The sequence below is a fragment of the Vittaforma corneae genome (assembly GCF_000231115.1).
Source record: "Vittaforma corneae ATCC 50505 unplaced genomic scaffold supercont1.21, whole genome shotgun sequence".
In the NCBI taxonomy this organism is placed as follows: Eukaryota; Fungi; Microsporidia; family Nosematidae; genus Vittaforma; species Vittaforma corneae.
The window spans coordinates 26,837-52,196 of record NW_006889854.1 but is presented as its reverse complement, the minus strand read 5'-3'; the positions used below and the strand labels follow the sequence as shown (position 1 = coordinate 52,196).

The 25,360-nt window shown below is 38.4% G+C and overlaps 19 protein-coding genes and 1 non-coding gene across 20 annotated transcripts; 7 read left to right on the top strand and 13 right to left on the bottom strand.

Annotated features, from left to right (window-relative positions):
* Positions 1–53: 53 nt before the first annotated feature.
* On the bottom strand, positions 54–851 carry VICG_01892 (uncharacterized protein; the record flags this gene model as incomplete). Its single annotated transcript, XM_007605275.1, has 1 exon — positions 54–851. The coding sequence occupies one exon, from the start codon at positions 849–851 to the stop codon at positions 54–56; it is 798 nt and encodes a 265-aa protein (XP_007605337.1).
* Positions 852–1,038: 187 nt separating this feature from the next.
* Positions 1,039–2,442, bottom strand: VICG_01891 (uncharacterized protein; the record flags this gene model as incomplete). The annotated part of the gene is made up of 1 exon (XM_007605274.1): positions 1,039–2,442. One exon carries the CDS (start codon positions 2,440–2,442, stop codon positions 1,039–1,041), a length of 1,404 nt encoding a protein of 467 aa, XP_007605336.1.
* Positions 2,443–2,753: 311 nt separating this feature from the next.
* On the bottom strand, positions 2,754–3,971 carry VICG_01890 (uncharacterized protein; the record flags this gene model as incomplete). The annotated part of the gene is made up of 1 exon (XM_007605273.1): positions 2,754–3,971. The coding sequence occupies one exon, from the start codon at positions 3,969–3,971 to the stop codon at positions 2,754–2,756; it is 1,218 nt and encodes a 405-aa protein (XP_007605335.1).
* Positions 3,972–4,173: 202 nt separating this feature from the next.
* Positions 4,174–4,698, bottom strand: VICG_01889 (uncharacterized protein; the record flags this gene model as incomplete). The annotated part of the gene is made up of 1 exon (XM_007605272.1): positions 4,174–4,698. The coding sequence occupies one exon, from the start codon at positions 4,696–4,698 to the stop codon at positions 4,174–4,176; it is 525 nt and encodes a 174-aa protein (XP_007605334.1).
* Positions 4,699–5,071: 373 nt separating this feature from the next.
* VICG_01888 (uncharacterized protein) lies at positions 5,072–6,259 on the top strand (the record flags this gene model as incomplete). The annotated part of the gene is made up of 1 exon (XM_007605271.1): positions 5,072–6,259. The coding sequence occupies one exon, from the start codon at positions 5,072–5,074 to the stop codon at positions 6,257–6,259; it is 1,188 nt and encodes a 395-aa protein (XP_007605333.1).
* A 248-nt stretch (positions 6,260–6,507) lies between these two features.
* Positions 6,508–7,089, top strand: VICG_01887 (uncharacterized protein; the record flags this gene model as incomplete). The annotated part of the gene is made up of 1 exon (XM_007605270.1): positions 6,508–7,089. The coding sequence occupies one exon, from the start codon at positions 6,508–6,510 to the stop codon at positions 7,087–7,089; it is 582 nt and encodes a 193-aa protein (XP_007605332.1).
* A 120-nt stretch (positions 7,090–7,209) lies between these two features.
* On the bottom strand, positions 7,210–7,281 carry VICG_02284. The gene has a single exon. It is a non-coding gene; the product is annotated as a tRNA-Met (tRNA).
* A 358-nt stretch (positions 7,282–7,639) lies between these two features.
* On the bottom strand, positions 7,640–9,286 carry VICG_01886 (uncharacterized protein; the record flags this gene model as incomplete). The annotated part of the gene is made up of 1 exon (XM_007605269.1): positions 7,640–9,286. One exon carries the CDS (start codon positions 9,284–9,286, stop codon positions 7,640–7,642), a length of 1,647 nt encoding a protein of 548 aa, XP_007605331.1.
* A 243-nt stretch (positions 9,287–9,529) lies between these two features.
* Positions 9,530–10,615, bottom strand: VICG_01885 (uncharacterized protein; the record flags this gene model as incomplete). Its single annotated transcript, XM_007605268.1, has 1 exon — positions 9,530–10,615. The coding sequence occupies one exon, from the start codon at positions 10,613–10,615 to the stop codon at positions 9,530–9,532; it is 1,086 nt and encodes a 361-aa protein (XP_007605330.1).
* Positions 10,616–11,732: 1,117 nt separating this feature from the next.
* Positions 11,733–12,377, top strand: VICG_01884 (uncharacterized protein; the record flags this gene model as incomplete). Its single annotated transcript, XM_007605267.1, has 1 exon — positions 11,733–12,377. One exon carries the CDS (start codon positions 11,733–11,735, stop codon positions 12,375–12,377), a length of 645 nt encoding a protein of 214 aa, XP_007605329.1.
* Positions 12,378–12,638: 261 nt separating this feature from the next.
* Positions 12,639–13,835, bottom strand: VICG_01883 (tryptophan-tRNA ligase; the record flags this gene model as incomplete). Its single annotated transcript, XM_007605266.1, has 1 exon — positions 12,639–13,835. The coding sequence occupies one exon, from the start codon at positions 13,833–13,835 to the stop codon at positions 12,639–12,641; it is 1,197 nt and encodes a 398-aa protein (XP_007605328.1).
* A 311-nt stretch (positions 13,836–14,146) lies between these two features.
* VICG_01882 (uncharacterized protein) lies at positions 14,147–14,953 on the top strand (the record flags this gene model as incomplete). The annotated part of the gene is made up of 1 exon (XM_007605265.1): positions 14,147–14,953. One exon carries the CDS (start codon positions 14,147–14,149, stop codon positions 14,951–14,953), a length of 807 nt encoding a protein of 268 aa, XP_007605327.1.
* A 205-nt stretch (positions 14,954–15,158) lies between these two features.
* VICG_01881 (uncharacterized protein) lies at positions 15,159–15,860 on the bottom strand (the record flags this gene model as incomplete). The annotated part of the gene is made up of 1 exon (XM_007605264.1): positions 15,159–15,860. The coding sequence occupies one exon, from the start codon at positions 15,858–15,860 to the stop codon at positions 15,159–15,161; it is 702 nt and encodes a 233-aa protein (XP_007605326.1).
* Positions 15,861–16,437: 577 nt separating this feature from the next.
* Positions 16,438–17,091, top strand: VICG_01880 (uncharacterized protein; the record flags this gene model as incomplete). The annotated part of the gene is made up of 1 exon (XM_007605263.1): positions 16,438–17,091. The coding sequence occupies one exon, from the start codon at positions 16,438–16,440 to the stop codon at positions 17,089–17,091; it is 654 nt and encodes a 217-aa protein (XP_007605325.1).
* Positions 17,092–17,248: 157 nt separating this feature from the next.
* Positions 17,249–17,923, top strand: VICG_01879 (uncharacterized protein; the record flags this gene model as incomplete). Its single annotated transcript, XM_007605262.1, has 1 exon — positions 17,249–17,923. The coding sequence occupies one exon, from the start codon at positions 17,249–17,251 to the stop codon at positions 17,921–17,923; it is 675 nt and encodes a 224-aa protein (XP_007605324.1).
* A 173-nt stretch (positions 17,924–18,096) lies between these two features.
* Positions 18,097–19,323, bottom strand: VICG_01878 (uncharacterized protein; the record flags this gene model as incomplete). Its single annotated transcript, XM_007605261.1, has 1 exon — positions 18,097–19,323. The coding sequence occupies one exon, from the start codon at positions 19,321–19,323 to the stop codon at positions 18,097–18,099; it is 1,227 nt and encodes a 408-aa protein (XP_007605323.1).
* A 143-nt stretch (positions 19,324–19,466) lies between these two features.
* VICG_01877 (uncharacterized protein) lies at positions 19,467–20,117 on the top strand (the record flags this gene model as incomplete). Its single annotated transcript, XM_007605260.1, has 1 exon — positions 19,467–20,117. The coding sequence occupies one exon, from the start codon at positions 19,467–19,469 to the stop codon at positions 20,115–20,117; it is 651 nt and encodes a 216-aa protein (XP_007605322.1).
* Positions 20,118–20,404: 287 nt separating this feature from the next.
* On the bottom strand, positions 20,405–20,914 carry VICG_01876 (uncharacterized protein; the record flags this gene model as incomplete). Its single annotated transcript, XM_007605259.1, has 1 exon — positions 20,405–20,914. One exon carries the CDS (start codon positions 20,912–20,914, stop codon positions 20,405–20,407), a length of 510 nt encoding a protein of 169 aa, XP_007605321.1.
* An 86-nt stretch (positions 20,915–21,000) lies between these two features.
* VICG_01875 (uncharacterized protein) lies at positions 21,001–24,456 on the bottom strand (the record flags this gene model as incomplete). The annotated part of the gene is made up of 1 exon (XM_007605258.1): positions 21,001–24,456. The coding sequence occupies one exon, from the start codon at positions 24,454–24,456 to the stop codon at positions 21,001–21,003; it is 3,456 nt and encodes a 1,151-aa protein (XP_007605320.1).
* A 355-nt stretch (positions 24,457–24,811) lies between these two features.
* Positions 24,812–25,087, bottom strand: VICG_01874 (uncharacterized protein; the record flags this gene model as incomplete). The annotated part of the gene is made up of 1 exon (XM_007605257.1): positions 24,812–25,087. One exon carries the CDS (start codon positions 25,085–25,087, stop codon positions 24,812–24,814), a length of 276 nt encoding a protein of 91 aa, XP_007605319.1.
* Positions 25,088–25,360: the final 273 nt, after the last annotated feature.

The window sequence follows — 25,360 nt, the reverse complement described above, 5'->3', positions numbered from 1 at the left end:
AAAGAGTATCAAAATACTTAGCTGCTGATTGCACTCGAGCTAACATGAAATTTTTAATTACTATTCGCATTCAATCCTGTCCCACTTTTGGATGCGTCCTCGTTAGAAGCCAGAACATGTTTACCATCGATACTAACCTCAGTCATAGAAACATCGTCACTCTTTGCATCCTGGTTTTCTTTCTCACTGCTGGCTTGTTCCACAATCTTACCCTTTCGCCCGTTTTCTTGCTCAGAGCCAATATGTTCCTCGTGTTGAGTATTACTTTTATTCTCTTTTTGTGCAACCTCAGCCGTGGCCACTTTCTCATCAACACTGATTTCATTCTTGACTTCATTAGATGCTTCTTGAACAGTAATCATCTTCGTATCAACGTTAATTTGCATTTTAGAGATGGTCTCGCTTCTGTTTCCCGGAGCTGCTCCTCCGCTCTTTTCCTCTGACCTCTTCATTTTCTTAACATTTTCTATTGGCTGTTCCTTGCCATTCATATTGTCTATTTTTATTGCCTTTACAATCCTTTCTTCTTCATCTAGCTCAAGCGGGGGCTCTTCAATTGTATCGGCCACCTTTGCCATCTCCAGCGCTCTTTCAAAATCATCCTTAGATGTCTTTCTAACTTTCGCTCGGCTGTACACATCAAAGCATTCCTCAAAGTTTTTTATACAGTCCTTATTTACCAATGAATATGTTAGCTCAATGCCAAGAAATAGAACCGCAATACCCTCCTCTCCCATGCATGCCTTAAGTTCATCTGTAATGCATTGTGAAGCTATCTTTGCTGGCCAGTACGGATAAGTATCTAATTTTGCCCAAACCAAATCTCCTGGCTTAAAGTATTGCTCAGTCATGGGCAAAATTTTTATGTTCAAGAAATTTCACAACAGCTTAAAAACACCCCAAGTGGCAAGCCATTTTGCTTACTCAAACAAAGCCTTGAGCACCTTGCGATTTGGTTTCCAGAACCACTAGCTTCAAAAGTAACAGTGAAATGACAAAATAAATATGCACTGCCGGGTAGACCATTTATTTTTACATTTATGCTAGTCTTGATAAAATATGTTTGGTAAATGGGATACACTTCATGTCTTTGATATAAGGCTTTACCAATGCCTTGGCCTTCGTTCTCAACTCCTCATCCGCCACATCAAAAAACCTTTGGACCACATAATTTGCATACATATCAATGCACATATAATAAAGACAGGGCCTGGAATTCTCATGAACTTTTGAAAACTCCTTGAACAAGCTTTCCAGCTGCTCCTTGGAACAGTTATTCACACACTTCTCAACGGCGTTTGATGAAAACTTGTCCTTGCTCAGATCAAATGAATTTTTAATAATAAAGCTAAAAATCTGATCCTTATGTTTATTCGAAGACTCGATAAAGTGTTGTATTACATAGTTCCCATACTTGTCATTGATCAGAATATCTATGTTTTTAATAATCTGCAGATAAATGCTCCAGGTTTCCTCTTCACTACATACCTCAAACAGTCTTTGGAGGACTCTGCAACCATAGCGCTGCTGTGCAAGGCCAACACCGTTTTTTTCAAACTCTTTTAGTAAAAATCTTTTGTCTATATCTTTGTCTATGCATCTTTGAATGACATGATTTCCATTCGGACTCTCAATTAACTCGGGAATATGGGACTCCAGCTCTGCCACGACTGACTTAACATCTCTCAAATTATCAATCAGCTTTTGTACTACTCTACAGCCGTAGACATGCAGGGACAGCTCATAGATATGGCCGAAAAACTGTAGAATTAGACTGAATATTTGACTCTCATTCAGCAGTGGAATGATCTTCTGAATAACGTAGTTGCCAAAAAGGTTCATGCTAAGCTCAAATGAAGAATCAACAATCCGATCGAAAAATAAACTTATTTGATCGGCATTCCATGTATCCATTAAGCCCTGGATGTATCTGGATCCTTCCTGGTCCTTGCAAACTGTAATGCAGATGTCGGACAAATCGGTTGAAGACCCAAGCCCGCATTTTAAGTAGAAATCTTTAATATCATCTAGTGTGCGGGCTTTCTCGGTTTTTTGGGAGGAACATGCTATTGGTATCATTATTGAGGAGTCACTCCTTTGGACTAAGTTGAGAAGAACAAACGAAGTGTCGCCAACTGGAGATGTCGTTCTACTTGTGCCGTAAAACTCAGAGCAAGATTCAGATTCTGGAAACTCTAAGTCTATCATTTCTACTGCTGTTTTCTTTTCTTTGAATGTCTTAATAATCAAGTCACTGTGCTCTGAAGCCCAGATAGATGATTGTCCGGAAAAAAGAAACTTTGGTGGGTCAAGCCGTGGATTCTTATTTCTCTTATAGTAATTTTTGTATTCCAATGCATTTTGTATTTCATCCAGCTCAATATCATCGTCCAAAATAAATTTTTCAACTGGCGGTGCACTGTAGCTTCTATTATACAGCATATTCCAGGGGAATAAAAAATTGGAGGCGAAATAAAAAGGAGAAAACAAACCAAAAACAAATGAGAGATAAATAAATAAACAATGGCAGTTTCTATTTAATACTGGACTTTGGTGCAGTACAGGTGTATGAAAAATTAACTTCATACGTGAATGTACGAGGCCATCTCCAATAAATACCTAAATTAAAGTCAAGGCGTCTGTGGGCCTGATATTATTGTACTAAAATAGCTTGTATGGCTGGTAAATTCTGTCAAGAATCTGCTTTAAAAACGAAATAGTTCTTGTTGAAGATAAAAAGCACTTTTAATATTTTACGATGATTGCCAAGAATGCTCGTCCTCACTTGAGTAATGCTTTTCATCTTTTCTGCCCAATAATTCCAGCTCTTCAGATTCAAAATCCTCATCTGTATCCACAATCTCCCCATGTCCCAAATCCTCACTCTGATCAGATACTCCATCCTTCCCATGACCCGTCAGTTCCTTGTCTGATTCGATATGGTCATCTGCAGTTTCCCCAGACTCGAAATCTTCATTCTGATCGATGCCATTCTCTATTTCACTGCCTTGTGCCTTATCTAGATTTTGATCTATCGTTTCTTTGTTCGGTTTCGAGTCCTCCACAGCTAGGTTGTCATCGATACTCTTCAAGCTGCCGCTTGCACATTCTTCACTGTTTAAGCTATCGGCTTCTTCCCACTCCTCGCCTGCTTCCACGTTTTCATTTGAAGTCAATCTATCGCCATTAAGCTCTACCTTGCTGTCAGCATTCTTCTTTTCAGTATTTGAGATTAACGGTTCAATATGCTCTGGAATTTCCAGAGACGCACTACCATTTTTACGAAAGTCTTCAATTTTCTTCTTTAGTACACTTACCGGCTGCGCTTTCTTCAAGCACAGATCACACTCTTCTTTGAACAGCCTATGCAATGCACAGGGTGTCTTGAGAAAGTTCTTTCCGAACTTTGGATACACCTCTGTGAAATAGAATATAATATGCCCAACGACAATTCCCACTATCTCATCCTTTGACACATTTCCTTCGAAAATTAAGGTTACAACTGGAAAGATAAAGGGGAGATAAAAGGCAGAAAAACTAACAAATCCAAATATTTGAACGATGCTTTGCGGGTTTTTTCTGGTCCAAAGATACGTGATTGTGTTTGAAAGAGACGTTCCTAGGAATGGAACGTAAAAGACATTGCTTGTGAAGAACAGGCAGAAGAATATTAGAAGAATGGTGTAGAGATATTCCGACGTCTTTCCATATGACTCTTCAAGCATGGAGCTGTATCTGTAAAGAAATATGAAATTCATCACCAATTCGAAGTTCATTCTTCCATAATAAAAGAACGTGGTAAATATTCTGTGGAACTCAAAGTCCTTGAGATAAAACCTGCTGTAGCTTATCTGCTGGGGTGCGAGAAGATCCAAATAGACCGAGAGGGAGACTATGATTGTTAAGAATACTAAAATACGGGTGATTGGTGGAGTTGTTTGAACAAAGTGAAGCACGACATTGTTTGACATGTTGGGGTAGCAAAATCTGTTTAGCAACTAAATGCAAAAATGGCAGGTCTGGGGAAAGACTGCAGGTTTTATGTTTAGTTTGTGACCGAGTATGTATGTCTGTAGCTAACTATAAACTACTCATTACCATTAAACAAGTGCAAAACATATCATATTTTTAGCTGACTATGCATGTTATTTTTGCATTTTAAGGTATTTTAATTTATTGTTTAAATTTCTTTAACTTTTGCTTCCTGGAAAAGCTTTGATCAAATATAAACTCGCCCAAAGGACAGCTGCATCGGCGTGCATTCATGGCTCTATCATGGAACTCCTTGACTTCTCTCACCTGCTTGTCCAGAAAGTAATCAATAAATTGAGTGGTTGCATAATCCCCTACTTCATCGGCCTCCTTTTGAATCATTTTGTAGTGGTCCAGCACTGCCTGTTCGAATGCCTCGGCTTTTTCAAAGATCTCTTGAATTGAAAGGCTCTTTAGATCCTCAGTTGCAATATTCTCTAGCTTTAGGCCTAGTCCTCTTTGATTTATAAACTCAATGAGAATCCTGGCATGCTTTAGCTCGTCATCACTTTCACCATAGAAGAAATCCCTAAGATTTAAAAGAGACATTGCGGGCGAGTCAAAATGTATGCCTGCAGCTAAGTAAAAGTAAAATGCTTGATGTTCTAGATTTACTGCATTTGAGAGAAGCTCGCTGAGCCTCATCATCCATTTTTGGCTATCCATAGCTTATCAAAAGCTGGTTTATTTATTCAATATTTGACCAATAAAGTTAATATTTCTGGTTGGTTCATAAATAGCATTGGCATGTCTAAACTCTCACTACTTTATCTGGCTCCTCGCCGACAAACTATATATTGCATTTTATATGCATGCCACTTAAAACAGCTTTAGTTAAAAGAATGCGAGGTAATATGGATGATTAATCGACAGAAGCATAAGTATGCTCCGCCCGTGTCTATGCATTAGCCTTATATAACCATATGTCATTAAAATTTGGGCACTGTGCTCTAAATATACGTGGCAACTAATATTACTTTATGTCTTGTATTTCCTTTCTATTGATTTGTCTTTTAAAATTTTTTGCAAAAATTTCCCCATGCAGAAGCTTGAGACAAAAAGGAAGCGCATTCCTGGAACGAGAGAGCTTCTTACGCAAATTAAACAGATTTCCGAAGATATTGGCTCTTTGGAGACAGAAATAAAAGCATGCCATGATAAGATAAACGCCATAATAGCACAGGAAAAGAGTAACTCTCCTAAGGCAAAGATTTTAAGTGAGCTAAAGGAAGCAAAGGATGTAGTAGAGAAGATCAGAGCAGAAAGAAAAAACTATCAATACCTTATTAAGGATGCGGTAGGCAAGATTGAGTCACTCAAAGGTGCTACATCCTGGGTCCAAGGCGGATACGATTCTATTGATAAAATTAATAGAAAATTAGAAGATCTTGAGCTTAAACTGATATCAACCAGTATTTCTGCAAAGGAGGAGAGTGAGATTGCAGCCAGCATGGCAAGCTTAAAAACCCAGAAGAGCAAGCTCTCGGAGATGGAGAATAACAGCAAGACCATTGAGGCACTTGAAGTGTCGATAAAGGAATTCAAAAAGAAACTTAGTGAGCTGGGCAATGAGCTTGGAAAAAAGCTTGTGGTTATTGATTCACTAAAAGCAGATCTTGATAAGCTTGCTGAGAGCTCGAAAGTCAAGTCGCCAGAGATTATTAAACTTAAGAATAGGATTGCCTCTCTTGAGGCACAGAAGTCGGAGCTATCCAAAGTTAGGAATGCTAAGAGGGAGGAGATCCACGTGATGGAAGAGGAGTATTCCAAGTTTGAGGTAGAATTAATGGTCCAGAAATCGCTTGAAGAGCAGAAGGATGGCATCAGAAAGACCATCAATGCACTTAAGGTAGAAAAGGAGAGCCTGCTAAATGAACAGAGTGCATATGATCCCAAGATGTATGACTCTTTGATATATTCCATTAATAAAGTGAAAAAATCAGGTGTATTTTCACTAGATATTGATTTGGTAACACACCTGATGAAAAATGAAATACCGATTCCAAATAGCATTGAGTCCCTAGATAAGACTATTGAGCTTCTCAACAAGAAGAAGGCAGAAAGCCAGCAGTCGTTTGATGAGAAGCGAGGGAAAATAAGCGCATTTGTTGCCGATATTGACTCTAAGATCGGAGCTGAGGTTGAGAAGCTTAATGCACTGCCAGCTACGAACTTTGAAGTTTTGAGGAAAGGCGGATTCAAGCCAGCTTCTAAAAGTAAAACTTAATTTACTATTTTAATGAGACCTCAATGTTTATTTTCAATTTATGCTTCTAGTCTTTTTGTAATTAAAAATGGCTATCTTCAAAATCCTGAAATGTGCGGGCAGAAAGAAATACAATGTGCTTCATGTGACTAAACACCTTGCACTTCAAAGGGCTGTTTTAACAACGGAAATTACCTGTTTTCCTTGAAACATTTTATTTGCACTTTGAAACATATCATGGATTTTTATTTGTTTCAGTATGCTTTGCTATGTATGCTCTTGAAAAGGTAAGAACCAGCGTGAAGGTTATCTTTCATCTTTTGCAAATTACTGTCATCCTCTCAGGTGTGCTGACCCTCCTCACAGTTTACTTGCTATTTGTAAGACCTGACTCACTCATTCCAATACCTCCAAAATATCTCTTTCCTATTACATCCATAGGCATTCTTTCGATCATTAACGGATTTATTGGATTCAACTGTCTTAACTCAGAGAGGAAGACAAAGGTGTTCCTCTTTGTTCTTACACTTTCAGCGCTTATGAATATCCAGATCATATTAGCCATATCATCCAATAGAATACTTGACAAAAGAGTGTTGTGGATGAACGAACGGTGGAATGCCCTTTCGGCTGTGCAGAAGGAATATGTTCAAAGGAAATTCCAGTGCTGTGGCCTTGAGACAACAAGCGACAGGTCCACGCCCAGATGTAAGTTCAATGTTCCTTGTTCATCAGTCTTAGAAAGCGTGCTCAGGACTCTTAGGAACACTTCACAGCTAGTTTTGGTTTATATGTTTTTTATTGAAACATTGAGTTTGTGTACGTTAAGTTTTCTAAAGTTTATTAAATAACTTAACGATACAATCTTATATTGGTGGCTTCAACGTCATACAGACAATTTTATGCCAAGCACAATACAAAACCTGATTATCCCAACGGGTTCGCTTCCTTAAATACACCACATCTTGCTTTAGCACAGAGTGGATTCGAACCACCAACCTTTGGATTATGAGCCCAACGCGCTACCATTGCGCCACCGTGCTAGGCAAAGCATTTTATTCATTCATCAAGAGATCTGCTTGTAAAGTACTCTCAGGATTGGCAAGCATATTCGACTATGCAAAACTCGGTGGCGTTGAGTGAAGAAGGCCACTCAATTGGCGCATCATCGCATTCTTTAAAATCTTGCTAAGAAGTTTATTCTTCAAATCCATTGCTTTTGGCAGCAGACGGCTGCTTTGTAGAAATAGCTCATTGTAAAGAAGATAGATTCTGCTACTCTACAAAGCATTTCCACTCAATAGGCAAAAACTTTCAGGCACATCTGGTTGATTGGAGTTGTCTCTTTCAATGTTCCTATTTTCGTGGTCAAGCACAGGCGATGCCAGCAATTATGCGATACTATTGCTCATTTATAAAATACTTTATCGCATTTCCCACTTTGTACATTAAATGATCTATGATGCTCCTCATGTCCACTCTTATTTCATCAAAGTACTCCGGAGACACCTCCCTACATTTAAACACTGGCTTGGACTCGATCGTACCCGCTCTTATGTGCATTATTTTCCCTGGACAATACAATTTTTCGTGCATTTGTGATTTTCTTATGTGCTCTCTTATCATCTCCACCCTCCCTAAAAACTTATTAAATCCTGAAAAAAGTTCCTTTGCGAAGCTAACTGAAACGCAAAGATATTTAAAGTCCAGGACAGACCCATAAGAAAGGCGGGCCACCACATCGCTTTCGTAGTTAATAACCTCTATTTCTGGATAGTGCTGTTTTACTAGGTTTTTTGAAAGAATTGGAGGCACAGAAAAGACAATAACTGTCATTTTTAGATGCTTAATTGAGCCATTAAAATCGAGCTGTTTGCTCCTGAACTTGGGCATGTTCTTAAGTATCAAATAGCACATTATGCCTATGGCACCACCCATCGAATGCCCTGTGAATAGAATTGAGGTGCACCTTCTTTTCTTCATTTCTGCTAAGATCAAACTAATCTTTTCGTTGAGAAAGTTGATCGCTAGGGCTAAAAACCCCTCGTGGGCAAAGCCGTGAAGAAAGGGCACGTAGCCTGCATCCAGTATTTTGAATACATCATCCCTGCAACAACTGCCTCGAAATGAAATTACTAGTCTATCAAGGGGGTCAAAAAATATAACAAATCCAACGGAGCTTAAGGATCCACGGTGTATTTCAACAATATCACTTTCAGAAATCAATGCTCGCTCCAAAACAAATCTGACCGCAGAGTCTGCAATACCATTCATATTTCTGAGCTTTTTGGGTCCAAAATTAGGAAACGCCGAGGTAGCATACGCTGCCGAGGAGTAATAAAGAGCTTTTAGCAGCCGCCTCGCATTCTTTTTGCCTATAAGCAGATTGTAGTTCTTAAAGCAGTACGGATCTGCGCATTCATCCTTGTGATTGCCGCCGCAGTTGGGAAATATCTTCTTTGAAAAAAGCTGAATAGCTAGGAATCCTAAGATTGCCTTGATCCTGCATAGCAGTGTACCCTGTTGTATTTGAAACGAGAGGCACAGAATCTTTGCCATGTATTTGTTGTTGAACTGTTCAAAAATCCAATCTAGCTTTCCAAAAAATGAAGGCTTTTTAGACATCATGGAGCTAGCAATTGATGGCTTGCTATGCGATATCTCAACACAAAGATTACCAATGGTCGTGTACTTCTTTTCAAAATACTCTGCTGTGCTCAGCTCCGGTCCTTTAAAAACCTGAAGGTCAAATGTAACGGCGCTTCTGTTGGAACTATCAAAATACTCCAGAAGCAGCTTTAGATTGATAAAGACGCCACCAACATCATAATCACCTATTAAGGTTGCTGATGGCTTGAAGAACATGATTTTCAGTGATTCAAACAAGACCTGGTGCAGATGTTCAATTTCAAACTCAAAGCAGTCTATGAAAACTGTTCTGACATTGCTCATAACATAAGCGGATAGCAGATTATCCTCATTGGCGACTTTTAGGCTTATTAGTTTAACCCTTATTGATCTTTTAAATGACAGCTCCTTGAATAGCATTGGGGTGTTGATTTTTGGCAAATAAAAATGATATTAAAAGACAAATAAATAGAGCTAGCAATAAACAACAAATACAGGACAATACCATTTTAAGATATTAAAAATTTTAATCCACAAGAGGTGTGACTGTTAGGTATGATTGAAAAAGGATGTCCATACACAGAAATATGCTCTTGGAGACAATAGATGCCGCAGCCTGTTGCAATGAGATACCATCGCTGTATCTAAGCCAAGCATCCTTGTCTACAGCTGTTTGAGATCAAGACTCTCCATAAAAACCGTTGCCAGATCAACAATTTCATTCTCATCAAACACTTCCTGCTCAATTCTGCTCAAAAACTGTACAAATTGTTCCTCGTTCAAATCCTTAAGCCTGTTCTCCTGTGCTTTGAAAATAGCGCATACAAAGTACAGGCAATATTCAAAACCATAGTACATCATATAGTCCCATATTCTTAGACACAGCCGGATGTGGAACCTAGTAAAGAAAGTAAGATACCATGTAACAAGATGTATTTCTATGCTGTTTAAGTATCTGTTCAAACAGTCATATGTTGCTGGTGCTACTTTTTGCAATAGCTTTATCTGCATTTTAATTAATTTTGGTAATTTTGTAAAATTACTGTCAAAAAGACATGAAAGCTTATTTTTCTTGAAAAATGTTGCCATCATTTCATACGCCTCAAACTCCTCATACTGCATCAAAAATACTGCTGCAATATCGCTCATTCCCTGGCAGTATCCTACTCTTTTGAACTTGTTTGCAAAGGCAACTAGAATATTAAATAGCTCGGTCTGTCCCTTTCCATAGCTATTTGAGAACAAATAGTGGTGTCGAAATGTTCTTTGAATGTCCACGTGTATTTGGTACTCGTATCCACAAGTTTTCTGGCACATCTCCACGTATTTGTCCCTTTTAATAATTCTTTGTAGCTGCTTTAATTTTGCAGAGTCCAGCCCAAGCTTGTGGTATATTTGGTCTAGACTTATCTTATATAGACCCTCATGTATGCCAAGATATCTTGAAGCGTAGCTATCCCTGCCTTTAAAGAGCACAGTTCTCCATATTTTTCCTCTCAGAAGAATAGGAACTCCTCTTTGGAGCAATCTTTTATGCAGAATGTGCTCGCTAAACTGGCAGTAATCAATTTCATATCTATCAAGGAGATCATACCATTCATTTCTGGTCAATCTGTTGTCAGCAATCGGCTTGGAAGCAAAGGGCTGGTCTGCATTCTTAACAATGAATCCAAATTCATCAATACAGAGAACCACTGGATAGTCTTCATTACTACAATACTTTTCTCTAATATTGCAGTCCTGGTCCATTATTTGTTCATGGTGTCGCCACTAAAAATAAACCTGAAACGATTTTGAAATAATCCCGAAAGTAGATTGATGTGTATTTTATGCCGTGGCTCCATGAATAGTCTGCATGTGCTCCGATTGTCTCTTGACGGACCCAAGCGCTTTTACTTTTTTGTTTTCTTGCCCCATGAAGAGACCTCTACTTAATGTTTCAGAGAAAAAGATGGCGCTTTTAATCAGAAACCGATTGTCGGCCCAAAAGAGCTATCTTAAAAAGAAGAATGGCACATGTCCTTCATCCAAAGCCCTTCGAGCGGAGGTTTTGCGTCCACAGAGTGCGGTTATCCCTTCACCTGGCAACGTTGATCCAGATTGCCAGCTTCCAAACAAAATTTAATATTACTTTTGGAATTTTATTGGCCTTTTTGCAATGCTTGGTGAGTTTGGGAACCGGAAGATGGATGAAATCGTAGATTTTTACAATCTATTCTTTTATTAAATTGAATTGACACAAGGCTCAGCACTTTAAAGCATATTGTGTATTTTGTGGAGTCATATGCTGGCACCTTGAATGCTGCTGTATTGAATCCTCCGGCTTTTCTTATCGTATCTAAAATTTTTTCGGTTATTTTTACCCGACTGACCGTTCAAAAAATATTTCAAATGCTGTCAAAACTGTTGCATTCTGATAAATGATCACAGCTCTGGATCGCACAGACGACTGTCCTGCCTCCTGTGAATGTTAATTGGTCCTACTGGTGTTCAAATACACATCCTGGACGTTTGGCATGGCAGACTGCATAACGATAATTGCAAAAAGAAGATCTATCAAATCCATACATAGATGACGATAGATCAGTGGACAATAATGGTTTTATAACAAATGTGTGTTTAATTTCCTAAAAATACTGTGAAATAGTAGATTGGCACTCTCAATGCTTTATTTATGGCTGAGCTCTTTGGATGTTAAGCTTCTCTATCTAAACCTCAACTGTTATTTTTGAAAACAGCAGTGTCAAGTGGCACTTAGGGTATAGGCTTGAACTCCCTGGTACGCTACTGATTGATTCCTTTATCAGAATATTTTGGTGGTTTCCAAATCTGATAATTTAAAATTTGTAAACATTTTATCCCTAACATGGAAAATAAAAAACGTTTGGAGTCTGATGAGGAAGAAAGTTGTTCCAGATCCTGCGTTGTAAACAAAGGACCTTGGACCAGAGAGGAGGATCAGATACTCAGAGAGCTGGTCCAGAAGTATACTCCCCGAAATTGGTCTTTTTTGGCTAAAATGATGGGTAGCCGCCAAGGTAAACAGTGCAGGGAACGTTGGCATAACCATCTAAATCCAGAGATTAAAAAGACTCCATTTACGAAGGAGGAGGACAAAATGATTGTCCAACTTCACATGAAGTATGGAAATAGATGGTCTGAGATAGCTAAGCATCTGCCTGGAAGGACCGACAATGCGATTAAGAATTATTGGAATAGTTCTATATTGAGAAGACAGCAGAGCGGAAGAGAAAGGAGCCGTAGTGTTCCCAACTTTGAGATTGATACTGCATCCAATGGATATACTTCAGGATATCAACGGGAATACTGTGGATATGGATCTTTGCATGGCCAGGCCCGTGATGAGGAAGTTAGCATGAGAAGAATAAAGGTCAACCGAAGTAACAGCGTCTGTGAAAGTGTGTATAGACAGGAGGAGGACCAGTATAGTTCAGTTGAGCTGGATGAGGACGATCGAAAGGCCTACGAAGCCCTGGCTCGCTTCTGTTAAATAAAGTGTACATATCTTTATGGAATTGGGTTAGTTTCTTAAAGTCTTGTGTTTTAGATGGATGACCCGGTTGCTGTAGTTTTAAGTGGCAAATTACTTATTAGCCACCCCGCTTTACAGATCGCCGTTTTAATTTTTAATATTTTATGTTTAACTACTGGTAAAATGAAAAAGTGTTTGTTGCCCAGCCCAGCACAGGCTAAAGCTCTTTACTAATAAAAACCATCAAGAGTCCTTGAATGCACGCAGAAATTTAATTGCTCAGATTTTAAATTTCGAAAGCTTCTCGTTCAGGTTGGCTTTGAATTTGTCCAGACTCTTAAACTGCTCTACAACTTCATCAGTAACCTCAGATCGTCTCCTTTGATACTCTTCAAGGAACTGTTGTACAACCCTTATGCAATACGCCTTCATTTCTCCACTCAATATCGCTCCCTTTTCATAGCCTTCCTTGAGTCTTAGCAGCTCCTCATCATCTTCGAGAAAATACCTCAAATACTGATATGCAACATCAATACTAGGATCACCACCCAGCCTTCTGTGCTCCTCGACTGTTTCCTTTCCTCCACTGAATGCCAACTTATTTATTTTGTTTTCCACATCATTAGGCCCGTCATTCAGAAAAATAGCACTCTTCTGATCCGAGGCACTCATCTTCCTGTTTGTTCCCTGAAGATCGGGAAGTAGTCCCAGATACAAAGAGGCCGGCTTGCGCTCACCAAGTGCTTTGCATTTGTCTCTGGCCAGCCGAAAAAAGGGGTCCTGATCAACAGCACAGGGAATGAGACATAGCATGTTTTTCTTTAAAAATGGATAGGAGCTGGAGAATCCTGCAGCTATCTGCTTGGACGGAAAATCAATCATTCCTATGTTTGTTGACTCATCAAATCCAAACACCTTCATTGCTTCATTCAGTGATATACTTTTGGAGGTTTTCAAAATATTTTCCATAAAAACATGGGAACTCTCAAAGTTTGAGAAGATATACGTTAGATCCGGATCAAACCCAAATGCTATGATGTCTTTTATGTTATTTCTTCCATACTCTCTGCTGTTATCAAGAGTGATGTTTTTGCAGAGAAACTTTTCATCGTCGGTTATTTGAATGACTAGCGGCGCCCCAAAAGTATCCTGCAGATACTTGCAGAATATGAAGGGCATGGCATGCCCCAAATGCATACTCTCGCTAGATGGCCCTCTTCCTGTGTATATGAAAAACTCTTCATTCTTTTTGGCACATTCAATCACTTTTTCAAAGTCTCTGTGTGCAAAAGCTAAGTCTCTCCTTAGAAACCTATGCAGAGGTTTTCCCGTTGCTTCCTGGAATTCTCTAAACAGGCCTTGCGTGCATTTTTCACACCCAAACTGGCTGATGATCTTGTCGTAGTTGATTGTAGTCATCTTTTCACCATCTTTTTCTGCCTCCACTGTCCATGGTGTGATTTTTTGTTCGGTCATTGTAAAGGGAGAAAACTTTTTTGAATATAAATGCATTGATGGCGGATCAACACCACGGGCCTTCGATCAGATGTGGCATTTGTTGTTATTCATTTTTGATCAATCAAAGGATCACTTTAAGTGTCAGCAACAAACCCAAAGAAGAGATATCTAGTATGCACTAGCAGATCATATCCAAGAATGGAGAGCCTGTGCATATGCTTTTCAATAAATATTTTAATAGAGTTCTAAAACAATCCAAATATTATGGTTTGACACAAACTTCTTATTTGTCGAACAAAACATAAATAAAGCATATCTAAGGTTCTTTCATGGCAATTTGGATAAAGAAGCTAATAAAAGATCTATTTCTGAAAATTCCCAATAAACCGCCGAGTTACTATTCAAGACTATCCATAGAGAATATTAAACTGCTCACACAAGATAAACAGACTATCTGGGGATTGCTAATCAAAGCTGATGATGTAACTCCAAAGACAAAGTTCTTTGTGGTATGCCATGGAAAGGGCATTGACAGGGTTGATGCTGCAGATTTAGCCAAATTAAGAAAGCACAAGGATAAGGACGCTTGCTTTCTTATGATTGATTACAGGGAGTTTGGGGGTTCAACAGGTGAGTTTATCGTTAAGAACGTCAACTATGACTTAGATGCAGCCATAAAATATTTAAAGGAGACCTTTGAAGCAGAGAAAATAAGCATTATTGGACATTCATTGGGCACCGGTGTAATCATTGAGTATTGTAGATATCTCGTGGACCAGGAGTGCGAATTCTTCCCAGAAAACGTTTATTGTTTCTCAAGTTTTACTACTCTTTTTGACTGTCTGATGAACTTTAGGATATATAGAATGCTGATGAGACTGTTTCCATCGATCCGAATACTACTTCCTGGTGATTTTGAATACAATAATGCAATGCATATCGGGAATATACGATGCAAAATATATTTATTTCATGGCAAGCTGGATCCTCTTGTACCTTGCGATCATTCGATACAGCTATCAATTCTCTCAAATAACTGTTACTTGAAAATTACTGAAAACGATAACCACGACTCAATATTCGGAAGCGAAGAATGCTGGGAGATAATACTTAACGGGATAGAAGAGCCGTACTAGCACATTCAAAGATAAAACAGGAAAGCTTGCCATTACACAATTCAACATCCCTAAATGCCAACCCGTGCTTGCAAAAATTTTATATCGCATAGGAGGGCTGTACTCTAGTAACATAATAAACGCTTTAAGAGATATTGTGCTGACCCTTCTTAAATATATAGCTTCCTCAGAAGCATATCGTATATTCCAATATCGAATTAAAATTTTACTCAAATTCAACAAACCCAGAATCAACTATCCTGATTCCTTTATTTTCTTCCATCACGTATATGTAAATATCCTCCTGCTTCAGGGCCTGTTCGTCAGGATCCGGATATGCATTTTTCAATGCCCTCAATCCCAAGCTTATCAGGTCTTTTTCCTGTCCATTCTTTATGGCATCTGCCTCGTCTTCCAAGATAGTTCTACACGACTGTGACTTGTTTCCAATAGAAGCACCAATTACCTCGCGCACGTAGCCAACTGGCTCAAACTCCACAACCTTAATTCCATTGAAGTCTGTCATCAATATTCCAGCAACACCGTACAGTCGGTCTGAGCTGTAAATGGTTCGGAGTGCCGCATCAAAGCAGAGCGAATCAAAGCAGTAAAGATGATGGAGATCCCTATCCTTTATGACATTCTCGAATACACTTTGGTTCTTCAAGTATCGAACAATAGACAGCCCATCGTTCGTTATTCCTGAAAATGTAAAAAGAGTCTTGTTGTTTATTTCAAACACTTTCTGCTGGGGCTCAGCAAGCTTTGTTCTTTTAGGAACATGCGCAATCAAAACTCCAACTCTGGAGTTGCACAGCGCAACAGTTGTATTTCCCAGCTCTGTTGTCTTTTTTATGAATTCCAACTGCTTTATTCTTCCTTCAGGATTGAAAAGTAGTTCGCTGTCGTAGTCGAAGATGCCAAACATTAAGGGGTCCAGAACACTGATTAGTAAGCACTGTATTGACCGATGCAGTGAGGCATCTTCAGTATTTCCCAACGTTTGAAGCTAGACTGGGCTGCAGGTTGAAATGCCATATGCATATTTAATAAGCTTTTAATTGATGCTTTTTTTATGCTTTATTAAGTTTTAATTCTTATGTAAAACTGATCGTGGGTGTTGTTTCTGCCTCTACTTGTGGCTCCATTGAATTGATGTGATATCCGCCAAAGTTGGCTATCTCTACTTGCGGCCAGTTCTAATACATGTGGGTGTTTTAATTATTTTATTGCTTAGAAACAGTATCGCATTGCAAAAGTGGAGTTGTGAGCCAGATGGGCTAGCCTTGCCTTATGTCACACTAAGCATGGTTCCACAACTGGAGCCTAGTCTTCGAAATTATACAACTCCGTAACATAACAGACAACTTGGCCACAGATCCGACTTTGTGCTGCAACAAGCCTGCTTTTCTATTTTTCTAGACGTTCTGTGCCTTTCCGCACATCTTTTCTTGTCTGATAAATTTTATCTGCTGTTTAATTCCTGTAAAAGTTTTGTCCCAGACATGCAAAATCAGATCTTAGATTACTTTAACATACGAGTAGTCCAACGAAATTTAGTGTATGTAATTGGCATTCCTCAGAAATATGCTGAAGAGGAGGCGTTAAAAAGGCACGAGTTTTTTGGACAGTTCGGAAGCATAAAGAAGATTATTATTAACAAAAGGACCCACTTTTGCGACCCATTTAGGTGTACGGCAGAACCCACAGCTATTGGTATTAAAGGGCAGGTGTTGCAGGGTGACCTAATTAAAAATGCTGAATCTACTGCCAGTGCGTATATAACGTTCAATAGTGACAACGAGGCGAAATGGTGCATTCAGGAAGTTGACGAGAGTATGCTTGATGGTAAAATACTGCGATGCACCTATGGGACAACAAAGTACTGCAGCTTCTATCTGAAGAATATTCCTTGCCAGAATAATGAATGTATGTATCTACACGAAAATAGGCCACCGAATGATATTCTAACGAAAGATGAATTGCTTAGTACAAAGCACAAGCTTCATGACTTTGAACCTAACAATCGAGGCGTAGAACGTATTGGAAAGAGAAAAAGATTTGACTTCCTGGATGACATAATCCATTTAAAGACTCACATAACTTTTAAGCCGCCACGGAGGATACTTTTTGAGCCTAAGGACTTTAATCAAATGTAGCCTGCCACTCAGTCCTGATGCAAGCATTTATCAACATTAAACCGCACATTATTACACGCCTATTTTTGTATTATTAATTGTGTTTGTTTTGCTGATAATCTTCCAGTACTGTATTGCTTTTTGTCTAGTTTTTAGCCCTCAGCAACCATTTTTAGATATGTTAAATTCAGAAAATCCGTCCGAGAATTTAGTGAATGAACGGCATGCACCAAAAATAGACTATGTGATAACAACATCGATTGGATGTGTTCCTTACGTCGTTGACTGTGAGCATGCCCACTTCAAAAAGACGAGAAAAGTATTCTTGGACGATTTTCTCTACAAAAACTCCTTTTACGACAAAAACTTTGAGGCAGACTTGAAAACTTTTATTGGAACCGATTCTGAAGTCATTCTTGGGTTCAAAAGCAGCGATGCTCTCTGCAAAAACACAAGGATTATTGCTTCGAAAAGAGGAAACTACAGACTAACCGAAGCAAGATATAACGAAATATTAAAATTAATGAAGGTTGACAAGTTTGCCGATTTTAAGACAGGAAAGATCAAAGTTAATAATTTGGAGCTTGTTGAGCCAAAGGACCTTTCGGAGTTTACTAAATGCGATAACAAAATCTATGGCACACAGCTAATCAACGAATTGACGGAAAGTGGTTTGCTATTGTTTATAGAAGATTCAAAGTTGGCTTGCAGGCACTTGAATGACACTGATTTCGAGTATGAAAAATATCTTCTGAGTATAAACGAGATGAATGTGTTCACTTTTATTTCGGAACACAACTACAAAACACTCTTTGAGTACGCTCTGCAGCATGAAAAAAATGGATGGTGGTGAATGTGGCTTGAACTTTACATCAGCTAATGTGCAAACAATCATCATTTAATACTTCATTATAGTACGTCTTGGATTGCAACGTCACAAACGATCAAACACACAAATATTAAATCTTGTTTATTTGTCAATAATCTGTTGTTTGCGATTTATAGTATAAAGTGGAACAGAATAGACTATTGCAACTGCAGTATTGTATGCATTCGATCCTTCAAGCAGTTCCTTTGTGAAAATATAGTCATCGCTTCTGTAAAATATGAACTAAATTCTATCTCGGGGTCTTGGTCTATCTTTTTAATATATTCCAGAAGATTGTCCTTCAGTCCCTGGTCTACAACAAATCTGTCGCAAGCAAGCTCTAATCTCCTTGATATAATATTAACTAGTAAATTTAGGGAAAACTCCAAGATTCTGGCAATCCTAACAGCTTTGATAATTTCAAGAAGCGGTTTTTCCAGAGTTAGAGCTTTACGAACTAGTAGTGATAGTACTACAATGATGGCAATCCTCGACATAATCGTGGCGCTTATAAGTGTTTGTGTGGTTCCATTCTCTATTTCCGCCAAGACAAAGGCTACGTATCCTACCAAAGCGTCTTTGCCATAGAAGTGCAGTGCTTCGGGCGGTATTTCAATAGTCCTAGAGCTGAGATTGATGTACTTCTCCAATGAGAAGATAACTCTACAGTTATCTTTATTAAATTCTACCTTTGAAAATAGATTCAGTAGCTGCTTTGTAAGATCTTCGCCAAGTGGCTCCCAATCCAGAAATACAGCACTCTTCTTCGGCGCAATCACATCTTCATTGTTTAGGAAGATAAGAATGGAAAAATCTGCAAGTATTTTTAGTACTTCTGCCAGGAATGCCGCTTGGACAAATGGCCTCATTTTAAGCAATATTGGAATATAGACTGTCACAAAAATAAGAATAAAATCATCGGTTATATCCAACGACAGCTGGGGAAACACAGATGGATTGGAAATATTTACAATGGGCTTAGTTCTTACTAACTTGCCTGTTGATAATGCCAGTGATTCGGTCAAAAAGATGTAGATGATTTCCAGCACGAAAGCTCCGTCAGTGGTAATAGATTTAACGACTCTATCTAAAATGTAAAGAGAGCTCATCTCTATTATCATCGCTGCAAAAATAATACAAACAGTATATGGATAAGATTTGACACATTCTCTATGCTTATCAGCCAGCAAGCCAAGTTCATTCAAACTTTTTGAAATCTCAGTGGAGTGGGAGATTGAAAATACCCATTCGTAAATTATGGCTGAAATGAATGAAATGTACTGCATCATAACACCGACAACGGTGACATATTGCAATGTGAACTGGTTATCTGCAGGATCTACCACAAACTTCGAGAAGAACGAAGCCCATCCAAATCTGCTCATAGGCCTCCTTTATTTTTGCAAAATATAGCAACGGACTTTCACGGGGAAAAGAAATTACTCACAAGAAAAGTGCTATATTTTCAATGCAGATGGCCCAATTACAAGCATCCAGTCCTTTGTTCCATAAAAATTTTATCCCTGAAATGGCAGACACAGTCATAGACAAACTAAAGAATGTAAAACAATTCTTTGAAGAAAACAAAGAGGCAATTTCCAAAGAAGATATGCAAACGGTATCATTTATTTTGAAGAAGTTGGAGTTGAAAAGCAGAATAGCTGCTCCCGAAGAGAAAGCCCAGTCTGAAGAGATGAAAAATAGAGGAAATGATCTTTTTAGAGAAGGAAGGCTGGACGAATCTTTGGAAATGTACAACAAGGCGCTCGAACACGACATAACCAATTACTTAGTTTACTCGAATAGAGCCTTGGTCTTTATGAAACTTGATCAGATAGATAGGGCCATTGAGGACTGCCTATTGGGCATAGAAATTGAGCCAAAGTTCGTAAAATTCTACATAAGACTGGCAATTATATATACAGAGACTGATCGAGCCAAGGCAAGTGGGTACATTGAGAAGGGCCTTGCATTTGAGCCTGAAAACAGTGCTCTTCTCGAAATGAAGAGCAACCTGGTGAAGAACAGTCCGCTTGGGTCTTTTGATACATCAACAATGGACTCGCTGTTGAAAAATAAGAGTTTGCAAGACATGGTTCAAAATTTTGTAAAGGATAAATCAGCCGATGAGCTAAATTCAATGATGAGCAGCGTGCTGGGAAAGCTAGGCAAGAAATAAAATCTTTTAAAATACTACAAGCTGTATGCATCTTGGTGTAGTTATTCTGATTAAATATTATTTGAAACATTGATTGCACGTCAAGTGCAAGTATACTTGGAGTTATATATAGTAAAACCGTTAGAATAAAATGTAGATCTCTAACTACGCTCTCTCCACAAAAAGACAGCACTCTCAAGAGACAGGATAAAATTTTTTAAAAATTTTAAAGTAACATGTATAGGACACAGATTAAACTATCTTCAAATCAACGAGCATGGTTGCACGGTACCTTATATGGTGTCTATTTATTTGGATGTAAACATCTTTTTCAGCAATATTCTAACGTAATCCACAGTTTTGTTGTCTCTAATTAGAAGCAGCCCAGTCAGCTCAAGCTTCAGGTCATTAATCAACTCCGTATTATTAAAGTCTATCAACAACTGTAAGATATGGTACAGTTCCATGATTGAGTACGAAGACATGCCTAATCCCTGTCTCAGAAAAGTGCTTGCAAGGCTGGAAAAGATTCTTTTAAGTTCCTCTTTCAACACATCCCTTGAGAAAGAATAACCATGAAACAGAATCTCAAAGCACTTGAACTTTAGCTTTAAGTATGCCACTCTTTTTCTTGTGATGCAAACTAGCATACTAAGGAATGGCTGTACAAGCAAAGATTCTCCACTTTGATGGTCATTGCTGGTTTTGAGGTAGTTTGCCTTTTTATAACTTACTGTGTGCTGGTTGACAATGTTGGTGATAAAAGCTATGTAACTTGCAAGTGTCTCTTCCCGGGTGGCTGTATATGGAACTTCCATTTGCCCATCAATAAATATTTGTGAAAACTTTATCAGTTTTTTGACGGTAGGAGCATCAAAAGAGCACTCGCACTTAGCAATTAAGTTCAGGACAGGTCTAGGAAATCATCTGATTTGCAAAACTGGAGAGAATAATCGAGGAAGTTGTTCAAGCCCGTCAGCTTTGAGAAATCTCCTCTCTGTAGATTTTCGCCAATCTTTGATATTAGACTCAGTGACGTCTCCTTTGAATTCTCAGACAGCCAGGACGAAAGAGTTTCTAGGCAGAACGAAAACTGCTTGGAACTCCCGCATGTCTTGATAAAGCAGTCTATTGCATTTGTTCGGAAGGGTTCTGGCATTTCCACGTATTTTTTAAGGTATTCAGAGAGGCTTGCAATTTCAAGAGTGCTAAAGATGAATGACGGTATTTCCAGGAATACTTGGGAGACAATGGAATATCGTAAGGGACTGCATTCAGAAAGTATCTTCTTGAACGAGTCGGTCAGAATGGTCACAAGTCGTCCCTTAAAGACTCTGGTTTTCATAACTTCTGGGTCTGCAAGCCGATTATCATCTATTTTTGACTCCAGTTCTGATTCTTTTGCCGAATTCAAAGCGTTAAAGTCGATTTTTTCTTTTTCAAAGATTATCTTCGAGTTTTTATTATTCTCCGCTGAAATAACTGAAGCGTGTTTTCCAGCCTTGTTTTTCTTTTTCTTTCCTTTGTACTTTAATACTGTTCTTTTTTCAACAGTATGATCATCAACAGCAGTATCTTTTGGATTGTGCAGTCGACTATCAACCTTTGCGCACTCAAGCAATAATGTTTCTTCCTTTACTTTACTGGAGATAATCCTTAGTATCTCAAAAGAGGCGGCTGCTATCTCTTCATCCTCCCCACATATCATTTTAGTAATGTACCCGACAAGCTCACTCATTCTGTATTTAAGTAGAAACATTTTTAGCAGTGATGCAAGACGAGCCAGTGTCTCCAAAACGATATCTCTGCTTTTCATTTCGTATATAATTACGAAAAGAACTTCGTTGAGAAATAAAACTTCAGACTCTGACAGCTCTTTGTAATTACGGCCTAAAAAACTAAAGAATGCTTCAAGAAAATGCGAAGAGAATGCATCTAACTTCACTTTGGAAGCATGGTTTTCGTTCTTCCCGGCACGAGTTGAATATCTGCCGTTGTCGATTAACTTTAGAGAAAATAAGACTGCCCTGCGCCAAATTGGCGTGGATCTAAACTCCTTAGATAGATGATTCATAAATGCATCAAATGCCTTGAGAGTCTTGGCATACAGCTGCTCTATAGAAGCATGCCCTTCTTTAGTACTGTCATCATGCTTTCTTTCGAATTCTACAAGCTCGACGAACGATTCAATAAGGCAGACGTGTAGAGATTCAAGATGCTCTTCATTTAAGACTGAAATAAAGGATTGTTCTATTTGAAGAATAATGTCAAGTTTATTACTTAAGAAACCGTGCCCTAGTCTTAATAAATTAAATATTTCGTTCCAACACCTTTCAGGCTTAGTAGCTTCGATCACTTTGCTGAGAAATGAGTAGAGATCGCTAACTACTAGACCTTGTAATTTGCATAAGGTAATCCCGCTATTTGATTCTCCATGTATGCTAACACTCTCCATTGCATTTGTGCTTACTGTGCGGCTAACGCCCAGGCATGCACTATTTTCTTGCTGGCCTCTAGTATCACCTTGCAATGAAGCCGACCTTATATTCATCGATTCAAGATCTAGATTCTTGATTAAATTCGTAAGCTCATTGGCTATGAACAAGCCTTCATCATTTTCTACCGTCTTACTTTTCAAATATTTTAATAAAATTCTTAAGGGGCTTGGATCGGCAACAACTCCGCTGTTTAATAAATAAAACCTTAAAATTATCTCAAACAAAGTTTCATGGTTGCAAATCTTACAAAGAAGCTTCTCAAACAATGCTAAGCCTGCGTTCCTTGTCTCGTTCGTTTTGTCTATTTGAAAATTATGCGCCGAGCTCTCAAAAATCATCAATGACAGATCAATCCCATGCGGTACAGCATCAATAAAACTTTCAAGATTCTTTTCTGAAAACTCTTTGAGTCTTTCTAGCTCATATACACCGTTGTTATCAAAGTATATACTCCACGATGGTCCCATATAATCCTTAGTGTCAAATATGAATTTGTCAATCTCTTCGATGCAATATTGGCTGTTATCTTCTGCGTTGATGCCCATCCTTACTATACTCTTCATATCTTCATGCTTTTCTGGTGTAGCTTTCCCGCTCTTGGGCTTTTCATTTTCATGCTTTGATTTTAAGCTTTCACGTTTGCATGCATATCCGCAGACCAATCCTTTATCAAAAAGATCCCGCAGGTCATTTTTGGCACAGTATTTCAGAGAATCAAAATAGAGCATGTTAATATTTGTGGTGACTGATGATAGACCCCCAATCTTATCAAAAATGGAGCTTATAATACCGTCAACTTCAAATTCAGTCCTCAAATTTTTTACAATATCACCGAAAAGCCTTAAGAAAATTTCAGACTCTGCGAGTGAAAAATTTGTGTCCTTGACAAAGCTAAGAAGAACAGCAGAAAGTTGCGATGGGAAGGGAAACTTTAATAGCTCAACCCTGATTGGAAAAAGACATGATAGGAACCTGAGCATCAAATCGCATTTGGGGTTTTTTTTGTAGATTGAAGGAAAGTGTTCAAAGAAAGAGTTGAGGGAAGCAAAGGATGAAAACGATTTCTCGACCTTTAGAACAGCTTCAAACATTGGAAGCCTATCATCGTTTTTTCCTTTACTGAAAATCACCAAACAGCACTCAATAAAATAATCTTTAAGAAAGGTGGCGAACTCAGGGTGCTTTTCAATATTAGGAAATTTCATAATCAACAATAAAATATAAGACGGAAATGTTTGTTTTTTGTAAACTATATTGTCATAAAGGAATTCAAAGAGCTTCCTTGGATGGCCATACTCCAATAGATAGTTGTTTTCAGTGCCACTCTCTGCTTCATTGCTGCGCGTGTAGGATTCATTTTCCAACATGTTTTTCGACAAAATTTTCTCAATAACCTGGCATACAACAGGTCTGGATATAAGATCAATGCTTGGGTCTTCAACAACAAACGATTCTACAATCATGCTCAGTAGTTTGAAGCACATTTCAAATGTCAGATCAAATCGGACGAAGTAGAAACTCATCTGCAGTATTTTGACCTTAAATGGCAAGTCCCAGGACTGTTTGCACAGATTTTCAATGATTTTGAAGACATCTTCCTTGGAGTATACATCATACACCAAGCATAAGTATATTAAATCAAGCACAAAAATGTGCTTTTTTGCACTGTTGAACTTTATTAGAAGATGTGAAATCTGAGAATTTTCAAGAGATTCCTTTAAAGATCCAGTGGTTTCGCCAGTAGCTTTGAACTTGGCCATTATCTCTCTCATTGCACTTTTTTCCGGCTCGTACTTGTAGAACGATACCAACTCTTGGAGTTTTCGTTCTACTTCTGAAGTTTCGCTTTTGGTGGATGTCATGGGTATAAATAAACAGTGAATGATGTGATTGTACAAAAATGTTGGAATGAAAGCATTCAAACTACTGTTTAGTGTGAATTTGCCAAGTGTTATGCTGCTTATGACTGAGATGCATGGAATACAGGCGATAGCCTCAGGCCTAAAAGTTTTATGCCAATTTCTAAAGTGGAACAGGCCATGGCTGCTACCATTAGTAAAGCCCCTGCTTTAACCTTTATTTAAGATGTCCGCTGATCTTATTTTTAGATTTATTGGGGGCTAGGTATTGGCATTATTTAACAATTTTTGATCATTCCTGATTTAAGGATGGAGAATTGAACACTATTAAAGTATAGACCCTTATGCATAAAAGTGTTTATTTGAGAATGCTAATGTGCTTTACTGAATTTCCAATGACGAAACATGTCTTTAAGCTCATCGAAGCTCCATTTTCCTTGTTCTTGAACGTTGCATTTTCAAGGACAGTGTTGAGATAGCCATCCATGGATCTACATTCTCCCTCAAAAATACTGTCTTCTCTTACCATTGTAATCCTTTTATCTATGAAGTCGTTTAAAATTCTAGCATTTAGCAGCTCCATTTCACTTTTTGATGGATCCTGCGCAGTCTCTGAGTGGTTTGATTCTGCCATAGGGCAAAATATAATCAGATGGCATTTAAGTATTAGTAATGCAAGCGAGGAGATCGCACATTAAAAACTACACTATTGTAAACAGAAGAGCACACTTAGCTAGCTGGGTGAACAGACACGAACTGTGCAGTTATGTTCAACCACATAGAAATAAATGGCAGGCAGAAAAGCTAGAACTATTTTCAAGTCTCCATAAAAAGAGTCTTTTCTTCCAAAAATTGCATAAACTACAGAAAATGTACTGCGCTGTAGATTCAAATAGACCAATTTGTG